Below are 17,125 nucleotides of genomic sequence, written 5' to 3'. Positions count from 1 at the left end.
CGCTTTTGGCAGTTCTATATGAGACATAAACCTTCATTATTAACTTTGAATGCTTATACAGCACCTATTGGGGGGTAAGAATATCACAGAAATGAATACCGAGGAGTCTCTGTTGAAAAGAGCCTACAATGTAAAGGCCACATCCTGATCCCATACTGATGGTGCTGTCGACAACAGTGCCGCCACACAGTTCATTGCAGCGTGAAAAACAGGAAAGAACAAGGAAAAATACACAAAAAGTGACAAATCCAAAATATAAAAGACTGTTGTCTTCCTCTTCTATCTTTGAGTTTTACATCTAACTAAATGTCATGCACGTTTTAACATGTAGTTAGGACAGCGAGAGGAAATAAGATCTGAATTTCTGGCACCAACAGGGGTGGAGAGCAACACACTGGAGCTACTTTTCTCTTGGTCCTCCCAGGATATACAAAGGTACATTCTGCTGCTTGAGGAGCTCAAGAGACACATACACCAGTGCAGCTCTTCTGCTGGATTTAGAGGTCACTAAGCCAGAATGCGTTCTATTATTTGTTTATTTTATACTACACAAACGTACATTTTCCATTTATTCCTATGGCATAGACCACAGCTAATCAATGTGGGAGCTAATAAGAGCAGTGTTAGTTCCTAGCACTTAAGTAGTTCATTACTTTGCCCTTGGGGATGTGATTTATAAATCCATATAGCAAAATGCCCTCAGCCCAGCACATTCCTTTCCACTGCTGCATAACTAGGAGGGCAATTTAATAAAAAACAGAGCTGAGTTTGCATGACTTGCACATTGCATACTTCTATTTTCTTGGCACTGCTGAGACATAACCTTCTGCTCAGTCACAGGCCAAAAACATAATTTTAGTACAAAGAAGTTCAAGTCTTTTTTTTTTTTTCTTTTCCTAATGGACAAGTTACCGGAGGTCACAGAGGATATCCATGTGCTCCCTCTAGACAAGCTGGCTAGGTGCTGCTTACAGCAGGGCCCGGGCAGCACGCAGCACAGGGCTCGGCAGGGTTCACTTCTGCATCACGGACCCAGGCTTTTAGCACGGTTTTTCAGCCCATGCTGAGCTCTGGGTCAGCAGCACTTGAGCTAGGATTAAATCTCTGCATGCTGATGCGTAGACGCACCCTTAGTGTCATGCTGCGGAGGGGCCAGCGCTGTCCCTGTGCCGCACAGGGGCATCGCTGACCATTCTGATAGTTTTGAGACTGGTATTTCAAAATAATTAAATTATAATATACTTGAAAGGCTAGAAAACTCATCTTGAGCTTGGGAACTTGTGTTTTAAACCCACCTCAACACCATCCTCTGTTCAGCAGTTTAATCCCAGCCTCTAGGAAATATCCCCCAAGCAGTACTGTAAGGGTGCACAGCACTCCGAGAAGCGAGAACAAGCTTTGTGCCCTCATTTCCATTTCTAAGAACGACTACTGACCCTTCTTTTGATCTATACATGATCTTCACATATTTGTCAGTAACCTAAGCAAATCTCCAACAACTCTCCGTTTACAATAACAATATATAGGTATAAGCTAATCTACATTCCATAATACGCTACTTACTTTATCCCCAAGCAAGTAAATACCTTAACACTTGTCTAGCTGCTCTCTAACATAGCACGTTTCGGTCTATTGCTATCCCATGCCGTTAACAGCTGCACCTCAAGCCTCTCCTCAGTGTATACTATATTCTGATATGAAACATTTTCCATAGCATACAGGTTCTGCTACAGAGCTGATGAGGACATATGGGTGTCTGTGGATCTTCAAATGAAAATGTATTTTTGGTGAATATCTGCTTTACACTGGAATTCTCAGTTTCTCAGGTTTCCAGTGTATGTGCACAATAACTACAGGGCTCTACATTTTTAAAGTAACCATTTTGCAACCAAAGTTTTTTGGGGTAGGTAGAGGGCCAAAACCAATGTATTTGATCAAATAAGCTATAATGACATCCTATACGCCAGCTTGCCATGATATAATACGGTGCTACCGACAGGAATACGGACTCCTCTGAGCTTTGCTGCTTTCCCTCACAGCGGTGCAGTAAACTGCACTTTGTGGAGGAAAACCTGCAAATGTGACTTGAATGCAACCCAATGGCTTGGGAAATGAAAGCCAAACCCACCTCCCCCCGAATTCCCTTGAAAACCAAGCAGCTGGCCACGATAGGGTGTGCAAGGGCAGCAAAGGCGCCCCGCCGAGCGGCGTCGCGCCCGCGCCTACCTTTGCACTGGAAGTGGTGGGTCGGCGTGGTGAGCAGCAGCCTGTCGGCCATGGGCTCCGGCCCGCTGCAGCGCGCGATCCCCGGCTCCTTGTAGCCCGCCTTCACCCACTCGGAGAGCCAGCGCAGGCTGCAGTCGCAGTGCAAAGGGTTGGTGCCCAGAGCCCTGCGGGTGGAAAACATTTAACAGCGGTTATTTTGCCTTGCGAGCAAAGGTAACGTCCCTAACCTTGTCGGGGCACGTTCTATTCTGCACTTTTACACGAACGCCTTATTCCAAAATGTGGGAGAGAAACCCACTGAATGGTCAAGGAGCGACTCAAAAGGCTCTCCTCCAGCATCCCCCTTCCTTTCCTTTCTTCCCAGGATTACTCAGGGATACTGGATAAATATTCAACAACAAATCACTCTTTCAAACAAGTATGCTTGAGCAAGATCAACAGCCTCTCCTGTTTTCATCAAATTTATTGGATTGGTTCTTTAACTATTTGGCCTTCGTGAGCATATTCTAATAGTGAATGTTATTTAGGTTGGATATGGTAACTCATGTTAAGATCCCCTCGCTGGATGAATCATGTGCACAGAGGAGACCTCTGCTTTCAGAACTGAAACCTGGTGTCTGCTAAGTCTGTTTATGGGCTTTGAAAACACATTTGCCGGTTAACCCATCCCTTGAGTGAGGCCATATGGTTGCAATAGATGCATTTAAATAGGATAATTATAATTCACATAACTTTGTCATTATTCACGGTGCTCTATTCAAAAAGAAAACACTCGCCTACCTGCCTTAAATTTAGGTGCTGTCTTGACTCATTTACACTCAGTTTTCTGATAGGGAAAGGCAATTAGTCACTTATGAACAAAGTCCACACTTGAGAAAAGGCCATTTACAAACAATTTCTGAAAGTGTGAAGAAACACACATCGGAAGTCTGCATTTATTTTTTTGAAAGTAACTGTAACGCTCCAGTTGTGCACCACTTGAATTGCAATGGAGAGACAATTAGCTAAACAGTCAAAATATAAGCACAGGGAAGAGAGATTACAGAAAAACAGTAATCCAAATTGGGTTTTAGACTTCATTATTACTGCACACGTTAAAAACTATTTTTAGGATGGTATTTAAAACTCAAGCTTCTTTCAAATAACAATATCAGACAGGATATTAAGATAGAAACCTCACTAAATTTGTTGATACATTTCTATTGGAGTGACTAATGAAACCACTGTGCCCTCAACAGATTCATAATGAGAGTTCATAGGTTCAAACCCCGTCCAGGGCTCATTCATCAAAATTAAATGTGTACTGCAGCACGGTATTAAAAAATATCCATCCATTCTTTCTGTAAATCCACTGCTTACAATGGAAAAACCCCCTACTGAGTTGACCTTGTGACCATGTAACTGTGATCAACTGGCTCACTTGTGCAAGGGCAACCAAAATGCAACAGTGAAAGTCGGACCCAGAAATTACCTTTAACATGGAGCAACGGCAATATATAATACAGGAGGGGGAGGACACGGGAAGACTAGCTACCTACATTAGTTACTCTTCATAAAGTACATTGGAAATAAAGCTGCTCTGTAGATGCTAGAAATGATTAATAACAACATTATTGTACAACTGCAGAAATTATCACATGCATCTTTTTCTTCTTTCCATGTTTAGGAACTATAGCGAGTTCTTGTATTTTCACTCACGTGTTCTGTCACAGACTCTATTTCTCTGTCCATTATAGCAAAATATTTCCTGGAGGTAAAAAAATCTTGCATTGTAATGAAATACCAGAATCAGCATTTTCAAAATGCAGTGTAGATACTTCCTTTCAGCCTTCGGACACTTTTTTTTTTCTTTTTCTGGGACAACTTAGAACAAAGTTAATTAAAATAACTCTACTCATGATAATGTATATAAAGAGCTATAGAGGAGATATAAAGAGCTGGGAGTGGACAGCTTATTTTTATAGGTAACTGAACATAAGTTTGAGCACAGAAGAGATGATTCAACAGGATTAGGAATCTGAGTTGTTTACTGAAAATATGCCCAAGAGAAATACCTGCTGCACTCAGCATGCATTTTCCCAGGGTTTTGGTCAAGTCCCCGGCACGCAGCAGGGTCGGTTTACCAGGGAGCAGCGTTGGCTGTGCAGTGGGTTGAGGACTTGGGCAGACCACGTAGGGGCTGAGGCCAGCGCGCAGGGACTGGCCCAACTGAGCCCACGCTGCACCTGCCCCGACAGATGTAGGGTGCTTCTTAAGTACTAATATATCTGATCCTTCAGCAGTGCTCAAAGATTAGTGTCATTGCCCTGGACTAAGCAAGTTGGTAAGGGCATGGCCCAAACAGATGATTATGTGATCCAAGTAAATAAAGTGGTAAATAGCAGACAGAAAGGGTATGCATATATCACTTATAAACCTTCCTCTGTCTTCAGTGAGATATATCTGTAAAACTGTTATCACAGTTACATTAAGACAATATGATGTTTACAATGTAAAGGAAATTTGGAGAGTATTTTCTCCTGAGCTTTAAACAGCTCTGGAAAAAGTGATCAAAGTATCTAGATCTCAAGTGTTGTTCTTCCAGTTACAAACCATTTTACGGCTATTACAAAGACTTTAACTGAAAACAATAGCTTTGCCTATGCTGGAAAAATATTTCTCGGAAATCCTAATGGTTCATTTGGCCCCGTGTAACTCGAACTGATGCAGAAGGCCCAGGCCGCTCACCCCGTTCAGCACCTGGCAGTTCAGCATTCCCCAGCCACAGCATCTCTCCTGCCCTTTGCCACACAGCTGGCAAATTTAACATAAAATTAGGTTCCCCGGTACGTGTCTGATGAGTTGCAAATTTTTGTATCATTTTCAAAATTATTCCAAGCCCATGCTTTCTCCCAGGAAATCCATAACTCAGGAAGAGCTCAAAAAGAATTTATTTTCAACTATGCATGACTTCTTTTCAATAAATACAGCTTTCTCTGGCATGTAAAGAGCTTAGAAACTAGCGAGATCATTGCGGTTGCTAAAAGTTTCAGACGATCACATTGCATCCTCTTTAAAGAAACTGGAGAGCACAGTTGCGCTGTAAAATTCAATTGTTCAACTGTGCAAATTACACCCCAGACAGGTCTTATTTATTTTATGGATCCTATTTATTACTGTTCATTTGAGCTTTGTGTATTTTACATTTCTGGCAGCACATACATCTAAACAGATAGACTGCAGTGATTGTGTTGGGCCAAAGGGGTTTTTATCGCTCCCTAAGGTGAACAGTTTACCCAGGAAAATCATGTCTGCACTTCATTTAAAGTAAACCCCGAGGAAAATCCAAACAAATGGGGCATGATATGTTTATCTCTGGAGCTCTAAAAATACCCTCGGAAGCCAGTTTCCCAATGTGGAAGTGTCACTGCACTTCCCCGTGCAGACACAGGGCTTCAACTCAGGCAGACTGGCACTCCAAAACAACAGGCAAAACGCATTTACTGTACTGGGAGCACTACAAAGAAATAAATTTTGTGCAAAACATTTTGTCTGACTTAGATATCAAGGTGCAAGCTTGAAACTGAGAGAGGGTTATGTCTCAGTTTAAAATTCATATAGGTAGAAGCTGAAGTTTCCCAATTTGTTCGTATCATTTCTGTTCCTACCAATCTCAGATATCTGTCCCGTTTCTTTGTCAAGGGAAAACTGAGGCAGAGAGGCGTTGCACAGACATCACAGAGCAAGAACACTTACTAAAACATAACTCATCTTGAAAGCCAGAAATATTCCATGAAATCTGTTGAATTTTAAAAGTATGTTGTAACTAGAAATGAGTTTGAGCCCAAAGAAAATGCTGGAATCAAGAACTAAGGTCGACACTTGAAAGTCAAGATAACAGTATAAAATGTCCCAGTTCTGGCATATAAGGGCACATTTAAGGTTGCAAAGAAAGAGAGAGAGATATAAAACCAATGTTAAACGTGCACGTGCACGCACCTGTATTCATGCGTGTGCTGATGTGTGCACAGACACCTGCACTAACTCTCGTGCAGGAGGGCAGCATCAGCGCAGAAAGTATTTTCTGAATCTGTCAGTCACTATTGTCTTGTGAAACCAGTCACTTCACAAGACACGTCACGAGACATACCTAACCCTCTGATTATTTGAGAACAGTAATTTAGAAACAGGACACGCAAAATTACTTTTCCTCTACCTCTATTGTCTAATAATAGGCAGTATCACACATTATCTCAGTGAATAAACTTTTCTTTTCCTGTATTTTGGTACTGACTGTTACACTTCTGGTTTGCGTTGTAACAGTTGCTATTTGTCTTTACACGTCTTTCATCCACTAAACTGCATTTAAAAATATCCTGTACCTCCATCAACAGAATAGTCATTTTGTGAAATTCCTGAAACTTTTAATTTTTGTAAATTATGGAATGAAGTATTAATGCTGTGAAATGACCAATTTCCATATGATTAAGTATGTATATGTCTGAGGTAGTGATTCATCTACAAGTTCACATACTGACAACATTTCAGTACGCAAAACATATGACAATTATTAAGCACAGAACTCACATTTGCTGAGTATTTGCTCTTTGTGGGAGGTTTCCTGTCTCCCTCGCGGACCATATCATGCCCTGCATTTCATGTAGACAAGGCTGAAAGAAAGCCTTGAACACAAAGTGCACAGAAGAGGAAACTGTCACATTTGCTCATTTGGTTTTCCTTAAGAAAACATTTTGGTAACTCACAACAACAGGTTCTAGTATTTATTTTACTTGCTTTGAACAGATGCTGTCTGGATAAGAAGAGCATAATATAGAAAGAGCAGGAGAAATGGGATAACTACACAATTTTAAATTTCTAGTAGTCAGCACTGTGTTAGATATCCAAAACTGGCAGGAACGAGTACTTACAGGTGGGAGAGGGAGACCAGGTCACCGAAGGAGCCTTCGGGCAGGGTGGCGATGGCGTTCCCATGCAGTGTCCTGCAGCGGGGAGAAGCAGCACATTATCGACACACGGACCGATGGACGGACAGACAGACGGCACTGCCCATGCCTCCGTGCTCTGCTACTTCTACATGCTGACATTCAAAACGATGCTACGATCTGAATTGCTGGTGACTAACTTTTTAAATTAAAAAGGTGACATACTATTTATGCTATTAAAACCCTATCAATGCCAATCAGCCCCTTCCATGCAGACCAGTGTGCTTTTACAGAATCCCATTAGCTGGGAACAAACAGAAAACAGAAGAGGGAAAATACGAAATGTGACAGTTAAATCAAAAACTGACTTCAGAGAGACCCTAGGAGAGAGCAAGGTTCTATCAGGGCAAATATTTCTAGGTACTCAATTGGCTAAACATTGGTAAAGAGCAGTGGCATAAATTCAGGAGATGGGGATCCCTTTTCGTAGAGCACTGGCTAACAAAATACTTGAATTCTTCAAAAAAAAAAATCTATTCTTTTCTACATGTAGTATCACTAACCTACTACTTTGCACTCAGATAGGGAAATGAACTAAACATGTCCATTTTTTTCATTAACTGTTCCCAAGCACTGCGTTCTAGCCTGTTGTCTCACACCATTTGATTACGACAGTCGCCAAGGTGATGCTCTTGTAGGAAACAACGCTCTCTGTGAGGACAGCAACCTGACCACAGGTCTGGCTGAGCAGCCAAGGGCCGGGGTTCGGCAGGGGCAAGCACCTACAGCAAGCCCTGAAGGATGCCGGTCCCTGCAGACACCTGGTTCCAAAGTTGTGTCAGAAGAGTACTGCAGTAGCTTTGCCATCGTAGGCAGTACCGCATTTGGGTGAGCTCTGAATTACCACTGCGTCTCGTTGTATAAATGCGAGCTCCTGAACTGTGGTATATATCCATTAATTTTTAGGAAAACTAAGAATATTTAATGTTAGTACAATATTTTTTAGTTCATTTTATCACATTTTCATGAATATAATATGGAAAATTGTCTAGTGATCTGAAAAAAAAACTTCTATTTCTGGACTTTCTTTCCTAATTAAATCAGACCCAAATGTCAGAAGTTACAATGTTTTCACACAATAAAAATAATCTTTAAAATAATCAGTTCAGGCGAGCCAGGGAGTTATAACATTTATAATTGCTTTGTATCTATTTCAGTTTTTCCAAACTCTATCTACATTTAGCTTCTCGAAAGAGCAGTTTTGAACAAGAAAATCACAGTTTTTCACTGCAATAGTTTTGGTGGAAAAATCTACTGATATCAACTTTTGATCATTAAAAAAGATTCTGAAGACGCTGTGTTAAAACAGCTCCCCAGCATGCTTTAGCTACACTTAGGGACAAGCCATGCTAAGATCGAAGGCCTAATTGTGTAAACAGTGATACATACACAGGCTCAAACTAAAACATGTTGACTCTGCCCTCTCCTCAGCTGCGCTTGTGCTGAAAGTGAGTTAAAATATGCAAGTGTGAGACACAGAGGACAGATTCAGAGATCCACACAATTACATCATCCATTTGTGGTTATTCTGATTTTCAAATACCTATTTACTTTATGTACTATCGATGGACAAAAAGTGAAGAGAACTGAAGGAATCTGGAAGACACAGAAGCAGGCATGAGAAGAATCGGTTACCTTCCAAGGCAAGCACAGCCAAAGGTAATGAGATCCCTATGTTCATTTTATTAAAATAAATTGAAAATGTGGAAATTGTTTTGCTGATGTTTCTCCTTTAAATTCTCCTGAGAATATGGATAATAAAATAACTGACAATAACAGATTGCACACTGTCACTCGGAAGCCCATTTTCCCCTGGAGAATTGATTTTTAATAACAACGTGGATGACATGTGGCGAAAGTTGTAGCTGATACCAGAGTGTTGTGGGCCATAATAAATGCAATCAATCTGGAGGCTTCCAAATGCATGCAGCAGAGACGGTGATCCCCACCCAGGCTCCATTTCACTTGTGCGGCTCTGCACAAGGCAGGGAGGGCTTCTCCCTCAAAGGAGGAAGTTCTTTTCAAATCTGATCAGCAGATCATTGAAAAAAGCCCAAGAGTAACAGCTGATACTTAAAATATCGCCCTTCACTTCTGTCCATACATGGCCTGCAAAAGCAGAAGTGAAAAGACAAATTGTAACTATTGCAAAGAGTGAGACGGGGTATCTCAACACTGTAATTTGAGGTAAAGATTCCCAAACTAACTTTAATCAAGCTAGCATGCATATCAGAAGCAGGCCAGAAGAGAGCTCCATATGGAATAATTTTTTTGGCCAAGAAACAGAGTAAATTCATCTGTGGCTGAATTTCAGGACTTATGTAACAGCTCAGATGTGACCATCCTAGTGGGCCAGAAACCAGAGTCCCAAGCCAAACTTAAATGAACACATCCAAATCACATATCTTTCTGGTTTTTAATAACAAAAGTTGGGGCTTCTAAAGTGTCCTATAAATTAGGAGGCTGAAACCTAGATACCTATTTTACTGCTAAAACCACAGCGAGGAGCTTGGTTTTATGATACGTCTTGTTGCTCTAAGGTGTTACATAGAAGATGACTTTCAGCAGAGACTATGAGCAAATTGTTCAACCCAGGAAGCTGCAGAAAGCAGCTATGCGGGATAGAAAGCCTGGAGAAAAGGATCTCCACAAATGGAAACCACAGGTGCTCATCTGCAAGCATGCTCACATCTCTGTCACCATGAGGTGAAACTTCCTTCACTACTTAGAGGTGCTGGAGACATCTCAGCATCGGCGGTGCAAAGCCACTGGCATGACCAACTCGTTGTTCTAGTGTGCGGACTTCTAACTTGCTTCTATTCAGACTGCATTCTTCTTTGACATAAAAACTTGCCTGTAGCAATCTAAGTAGATTGAAAATATTCTAAAAATGCACAAGTTTACCGTGAAGACACTTGCTGAAGCATCTAGTGGAAAGACAGACTCTAAAACATGATCTGTTTTTACAGATAAATATCCTTCCCCACGCTGTGCCCAAACACTGTTCAAGCAGAAGAGACAAACAGACTATATGCAGTCTCTTGGTGGCCTGTTTTCGTGATAGTTCCCGTCCCTGAACTATCAGAGGAAAGTCATTCATCCTGCAAGGATATAATTGCTTTTTTCCAAAGTTTAGCATTCACCTGCTCTAGTCATTACCGACATATTGCACCTAAGTACAAGTACATTGAAGCTAATTGTGTGAAAATATTTATGGCTACTGAATCAAGTGAAAGCCATCTGCTCATTAAAACCCTCCCTGCCATCAGCAGCATTTGAATGAGCTGCAACGCAGTGCTGTTGCAGAGGTGGTACTCACAACACGCGGAGAGACCTGAGCCCGTCGAAGGCGTGGACCGGTATGCACCGCAGCCTGTTGTAACTCAGGATCCTAGCACAACGAGAGACAAAAGTCACAATGCTACATCTTTGAGTATTGCACTACTAATTCAGCTGAGAAGCAGCATGGAAAGCCACCAGCTTTTATCAGTTACGAGGTATATAACCATTGTTTAACATCTAAGATTGTGAACTAAAAAGCAACTGAGGCAGATGTCAAAACTTGGGACTACTCACAGTGTCGATAGCTGAGTCATGTTGCTGAAGGTGTAATTGGCCAGTACGCTTATGCTGTTGTTGCTCAAATCACTGAAAAAATACACACAGAAAATGTTACTTATATGTAAATCGTGCCTGCACAGCAAACTGCTTGAAGCAATTGAGAAGTCAAATATTATCAATTCACATAATTTTTTCTAACCAACTTTGAACAAACGCTAAAAGCAAATCACATCAGAGTGTTTTCTCAGAAAAAGCTTAGGACTTCTCAGTAAAGCATATTTCTAGTATACAGCACCCCAAAATCAGTGAATATCAGCAAAACTTTCTGAGGGGGAGGATAAATTAATAAATGATACAATCATGGGTAAATATTTGCTGGAGCAGGCTGCTCTGCAATTTATTACAAATATACTATTTCCATATACTCTTCACATGCACAGCTACTGGAACAAAGCTGTGTAAAAAGAATGGTCTCTTTGGTATAAATTGGTTGAATAAAAGATGGGAAAAGCATTTGCTTTGGCTCAACTAGAAATAAAAGATACTTAATCTTTCAATTCAAAAGAGTAATTTAGGCTCCCACAGAACACTTCAGTTTGTTGTTGTTTTTCCACACAAAATAAAGTCAGAGGTGTTTCCAAATAAAACACTGTTTTAAAACAGAGGATCCAGTACGTTTTTGTCTGAGGTTCCTCTGCCCGTTTGACTTGAACTTCTACAGCCGATTCAAACAGTAGTTGAAAATTTATGATAAACTGTTCAGCCAGTAAATTTCAGCACAGTGCATTTTCCGGAGTAATTTACTGAACGGAGCCTAGCTGTTTCTCTGTCCGTATGCCTGCTCATAGAAGAAACAGCTATGCAAATTTTCATCATCTTAATATTATAAATATTGCTTCAACTAGAAGAAATTAATGCTGTCTCCTCTGCTAACGACCTTTACAGCCGTGCAGTGATAAATCCGGGGAGGGAGGCGGTGGCAGCCCACGTGACGCACCGGTGCCCTTGCAGAGGCCGGCAGCTCCCGCAGGGAAGCGGCTCCGCTGCTCCGAATCCCCCCGGGGAGGGCTCTCCGCGGGCAGCACGGCGGAGCCGGCCTCCTGGTGCCGCTGAAATCACGCGTGGCAAATACTCGCCCCCCGCTCCCAGGACGGGGCATACTCTAACACTTTATGGCCCACCTACGGCGCAGGGCAGGAGGAGTCATCTAATTATGCTGACACTAAAACCATGCGTTTCTTACATCAGAGTCAGGTGTCTGAATGCCGACAGCCCCTTAGGTACAGCAGTCAGATGGTTTCCTTCCAGGTATCTGCAAAAAGGCACATTTGAAAATTAGCCAAGCACATTAACAAGAGCTTTTGTCAGCTCACAATGCACCATGAATGAAGAAACGACAAACTGAAGTCACTCACTAAGGAAACTGTCTTTGATGCATTGCTTTGACATGGTAACAGTCTCCCCTTTATAAATGAATTATCCCGCACACAAAGCATGACAGCAGCTTACTGATGTTTTTATTCAAGACTTGGAAGCGAATAAAGGCTCTTCAGCCTACAGCAAATATAAACCACCAGTTGATTCCTCCAAGACAACAACTGAAGAAGCAATGGGAAAAAAATGTTTTGGTTTGTGCCCTTGACTAAGGTTAGGTGTAAGTGAAGTTTCCACGGGACTCCATGTGCTAACTGACCCCACCAGCAAAGCTGCTGCCACGCGAGAAAGAGGCCCTTGGTGGGGCCAGCCCTGGGACAGGGGCAGCGCTGCTGGGACTTCATCCCGCAAAAAGTCTCACTTATCCAAATGTCAACACGAGCATCTGCTGTGCCGATCCCAGGGCCATGACAGCAGTTCCCGGTGAGGCACATCAGCCCTCCCCACCTTCCCTTCGCAGCCCGCACCCGTGCGGGAAAGAAGCTTCCAAGGCACAAACTGAAGGTCCAAGTTCTCTCGGAAACACGCGTCTCCCACAGGCACTAAGCACATTTAATAAAACAGCTTGTGTTTCCAGGGTGAAGTAGTTTGAAGCACCATTAAACAACAAGGAATCGCTAAACAGCTATGCTGACTAATATAAGTAAGAAATAGTGCCTATAACTATGTTAAAATACAACCTAAATTATTAAAATCAATAAACATTTCATCGATGTGTTGATTAGAGTAAAATGTTATTATTTTTTAATATTATGTTATTTGTTGATGAGTTTGGGGAGACTGGAAAGTCCTGTCCCTTCCCCGTATTACTGCCTCTTGCCTTCACCTTCTTCACACCTCCCTTTAGAATCTCCTCCACCCCTCACACCCCAAACTGCTGAGCAATGCGGAAAAGCAGCTTTGTATCCATAAGGATAGTTCAGCTGAGAAATAAAATTTCCCAGCTTGCTCCAAACCTTCCTGCTGCATGAATGTGAAAGGCAGATCCTCTGCAGGAGCAATGGATCACACTGAGACCCCAAGCATTGGGCAGATGCCATGAGCATCTTCTATCGACTCAGACACGCGCACAGGACAGCTGATGCCTTTTAGGATTATTGTATGTCCTCCTTCTCCTGGAGCATGTACCTGCATTTTGGAGGTCTGTTCCACTGAAGACGTGCAAACATTCAGTGGCTAAGAGAAGAACCCAACCTGCTCAGACACCACCGCGCGGCAGGAAGGGACTGCTCCCTCCCGAGGAGGGGAGAAGAGAGGAAGAGGTATCTCCCTTCCTTGAGAGACGCTTTGGGGAGGGTTTCCTAAGGTAGACGTGGACCACTGCCAGGGAGCGCAGCCCACCGACACCAGCACCCTTAACAGGCTGCCTCTGCTGCTGCAAATCCAATCCAACGACCACGTTAGCATTTGTATCCCACACACAGAGCTCCCTTTTCTTTGGCAACAGAGCTCCTTATCCTGCACTGCCTATAGCAGACAGCAGTACTAACACGTTATTACGGCGCTGTATGTTCCCTCTCTGTATAGACTGTTACAACACAGAGATTTTTGGGTAAACTAAATCCAAGAAAGTTTTCCCACAAACTGCATTTTTTTTTTACTTTATTTAAAATAAAAACTATAAACACTACCAAGATTACTTACATAATACATTTTGAAATGCCACATTTTATTTTACTTTCCCCTCTTCTTTTTCAACATAATGCCCTCTCATCATTTTGTGCTGCTCCAGCTCTTTTCTACTAAACTATTCCAAGAAGAATTTCCCATACAATATTAGACAGGGGAATTTAACAACAATAAAATGGAAAATCTTCCCTCTGAAAAGAGCAAAGGGGAAAGCTGCCATTCCCCCGACCCCCAGCCTCCTGGTTATCCAGCTGGCACGTAAGCAGGATCCTGCAAGGACATCAGGGCAGACGGTGGAGCTGACCCTGCTCCGGCTAGGATTAGGTTCAACAAGGGGGACTACAAGTTTTTTCAATTTTTATCCAAAGGCAAAATCCTTCCTCAATGAAAACCTGGTGAACAGATTAATCTCCATACACAAAAATCATGCATCAAGGCATAGTGTTATATAGTAAACAGTTAACCCTTGCAAGGGAGCCTCTCTGCTGACACAGATCACCACAAGCTAGAGCATGGATTTACACCTCATTTACACCCACATTTACACCTCAACATGGATATTCAAATTCAATAACTATAAAGTAAGTTGTTCTCTTCTGACTAAATTTGCTACAAATTATTTTGGAAATGAAGTGACTTGGTGTAGTGCAAATTCACACTCTAAGTTTTTAGGTGGAAGGTCCCCAGAATAAAACCAAAATAAAATATTACTATCTGAACACAGCAACTCCTGTCTCATTTTCACAGCAATGGTCTGCGATGGCTGCAGCAAATTCCTGGGAGTCTGCTCCTTCCTTTCATCCCAGAGAGCTTGCAAAACCCAAACTCACGCATGTGGGTAGAGTAACGTTCCAGTGTTTATTCCAAATGCAAGGAAATAAAAAGCAGGTCATGTATTACACATCTGGAAGCTAGCCGTGATTTTCAGCTCGGAAAGGAGCCTCAACCCCTGCAATGTGTCGAAATCCGCAGAAATATTTTTTCAGGATATTTTCCTGTTGATCCCAATAAGAAACAGACTGCAATTTAAACAAACTGCTGTCAGCCAGCCAAGGGCTTCTCTCCCTTTTTAGCTCTCAGGTGCAACCACAAGTTGCAAGTGTACGGTTCACTCTAATGCCTCACTCCTCAGACCAGCACGGCCGCGCGGGCCCCCGCAGTGAAACGCCGGCAGAAGACCTGCTTGTACAGTGCGGGCAATTATCCTGTAAACAATGTGATGGTTATAGTAATGGGTTTGCAGAAAGTGGCAATATTATACCAGCGCTGTATTTTGTGAACAAAACAAAATTTTACGCTGAAAAATTGCTGATTGTGTATTTTTCATGGATGCATAAGAACAATTCACCGCTGTTTAAGCTTCTACCAAATTACATGGAGAACAGCAATGTTTCCTAAGAAAAGGCATTAGTTTTGAAAGTGCATTTAAGTGCAATTAATATGAAATAATCAGAGCCTTTTGTATGCAACAGTATGCCAAGAGGCAAGAGGCCCTGGCTGGGGGACGGCGTAGGGGGACGCGGCATGGACACCGCGGCAGCAGCTCTGCAGTGGCGTGGGTTCAAGAAGGCCTGGAGGGGCAGGGGGGGCTACAGAGGGGCTGCAAGCTGGACCCAGCAAATAACAGAATATATCCCTGAGGGGGAAAAGGCAGAGTCTGGTTACAAAACTGTATGTGTGCATGTGCATGTATGTGTGTGTATATATATATATATATATATACACATATATATACACACACATACATACAATACAGTGATCTAACTATGGCAAAAGCTGTGGGAAAAAAATCTCCAGAATAATGCAGAGGAAAGATTTTATTTTTAATTTTTCCCAACGCTTAGCAAAGAAAGATGATGCACAAGGCATCTGGTATGCAAAGAAACTGTGGTATGAATGAGAAAATGTATTTCTAATTTTAACATCCCGAGTCAAGCTATTAATATACAGTCAGTCAGAGTCAAGAGTGGGTGTCAGCCACCTTAATATAGACGGGCTGACTAGTACCCAAAACAACCTCCTTTGCTTCCCCAGGGCTCTAGACTCTGTAGTTTACTGTATCAGGTTGGAAATTGTCCTTTACCCCATGAACGCTGCTGGGAATCCAAAATAAAAACTAAGCCAAAATAAAAAGTTAAAAAAAAATAAAATAAAAAACCACAGAAACATGTGTCTGTGTTCTCATAAGATGCCCCCCCCACCTACAAGGACAGGCTGCTCCTTAGCCTGCGCGAGCCTCACGGCTTGCCTCGGCACAACAGGCTGAAGAGGGAAATCAGTTCTCAGACAGTAACTGAAAAGGCATAAAGCCTGTCTTTCATTTCTTTAAATATATCATATAGAACGTTTAAGAAAAAAAGAGAAGCTACCTGCCAATTTTATGTAGCTCTAAAATCAAGTTATAGTCTAAACATTTTAACGCAGCTGCCCAGCACCTGGAATTCTGAGGGGAGTGTAATTTCCTAATAAAGGTGCTCTAAAGAGAGTTGGATCGTGAAAACACTGGCAAGACAGGAATTTTAAGAGCTTTAGTTACAGTTTCTGGAGAAGATACCGAATTTGTGTATGGATCTATGTACCAGTCTGGATCTTGAATATCCTAAAGTTTTGGCAAATTTGGGCTCTGGATTTTGCTGCGCTTGTGTCTCAGACCGCGAGACGCAGAGACCTGACCGCATCGGGCAGGGCAGCGCAGGCCCAGAAGCGACATTCACCTTTATCCTCTGTCAGTGCTAAAGTTGGCTTTCCGACACGCGCTCAGACTTCATCGGTCCCTCAGAACTCAGTTTGGTGCTATTGACTTATTTCCCTTCCCCAAGCTGGCAGATCTGAAGCACAGATTTAACTCCTCTGTTTTATCTGCAACTCAAATATCCTTCTACGGAATGATCCATTCTCCAACTGGAAGAGTTTCCCTGTTACTGTGAATTAAGCAGGCTGTAAAGCCTTTTACGACACATGACTGCCTAAGTCTAAGCCTTGAGCTAAACCGTTTCTCTCCTTTATTACCGAAGGAAAACTCGCTGCAGCCTGCGTTCAGGGTTAGTGCCGATTCCCAGACACGCAATGGCATTTGCATCCCGAAGCAGATGATTTTTATCAGATATCTCACTTCAGCGTTATCCCTTTGATCAGCAGCAATATAGGACTATGGAAAAATTGCAGTAGATTGTTAAGACAGTCCACACATACCATAGCTAACTGCTTACAGCATACATCATTGCAACGATTTGTGTGGGCCACGTTCGAGGCACTACTTTGGTCACGAGGCACTAGAGCCTTGGACGAGGGAG

The 17,125-nt window shown here is 42.3% G+C and overlaps 1 protein-coding gene across 3 annotated transcripts in view; it reads right to left on the bottom strand.

The window, feature by feature from the left end:
• Nucleotides 1–17,125, bottom strand: part of SLIT3 (slit guidance ligand 3) — a 509,126-nt gene that overhangs the window by 76,874 nt on the left and 415,127 nt on the right. For all 3 annotated transcript variants that reach the window (XM_026098439.2, XM_064520837.1, XM_026098440.2), the window contains 5 exons: nucleotides 12,013–12,081; nucleotides 10,785–10,856; nucleotides 10,528–10,599; nucleotides 7,134–7,205; nucleotides 2,227–2,390 (listed from right to left, as the gene is read on the bottom strand). In XM_026098439.2, the coding sequence (XP_025954224.1) occupies nucleotides 2,227–2,390; nucleotides 7,134–7,205; nucleotides 10,528–10,599; nucleotides 10,785–10,856; nucleotides 12,013–12,081 (449 nt within the window). The remainder of the gene's footprint in view (nucleotides 1–2,226; nucleotides 2,391–7,133; nucleotides 7,206–10,527; nucleotides 10,600–10,784; nucleotides 10,857–12,012; nucleotides 12,082–17,125) is intronic.

This window comes from Dromaius novaehollandiae, chromosome 15 (genome assembly GCF_036370855.1).
Source record: "Dromaius novaehollandiae isolate bDroNov1 chromosome 15, bDroNov1.hap1, whole genome shotgun sequence".
NCBI lineage: Eukaryota > Metazoa > Chordata > Aves > Casuariiformes > Dromaiidae > Dromaius > Dromaius novaehollandiae.
Note: the sequence above shows the minus strand (reverse complement) of the source record. Positions and strands in the feature narration are given on the sequence as shown.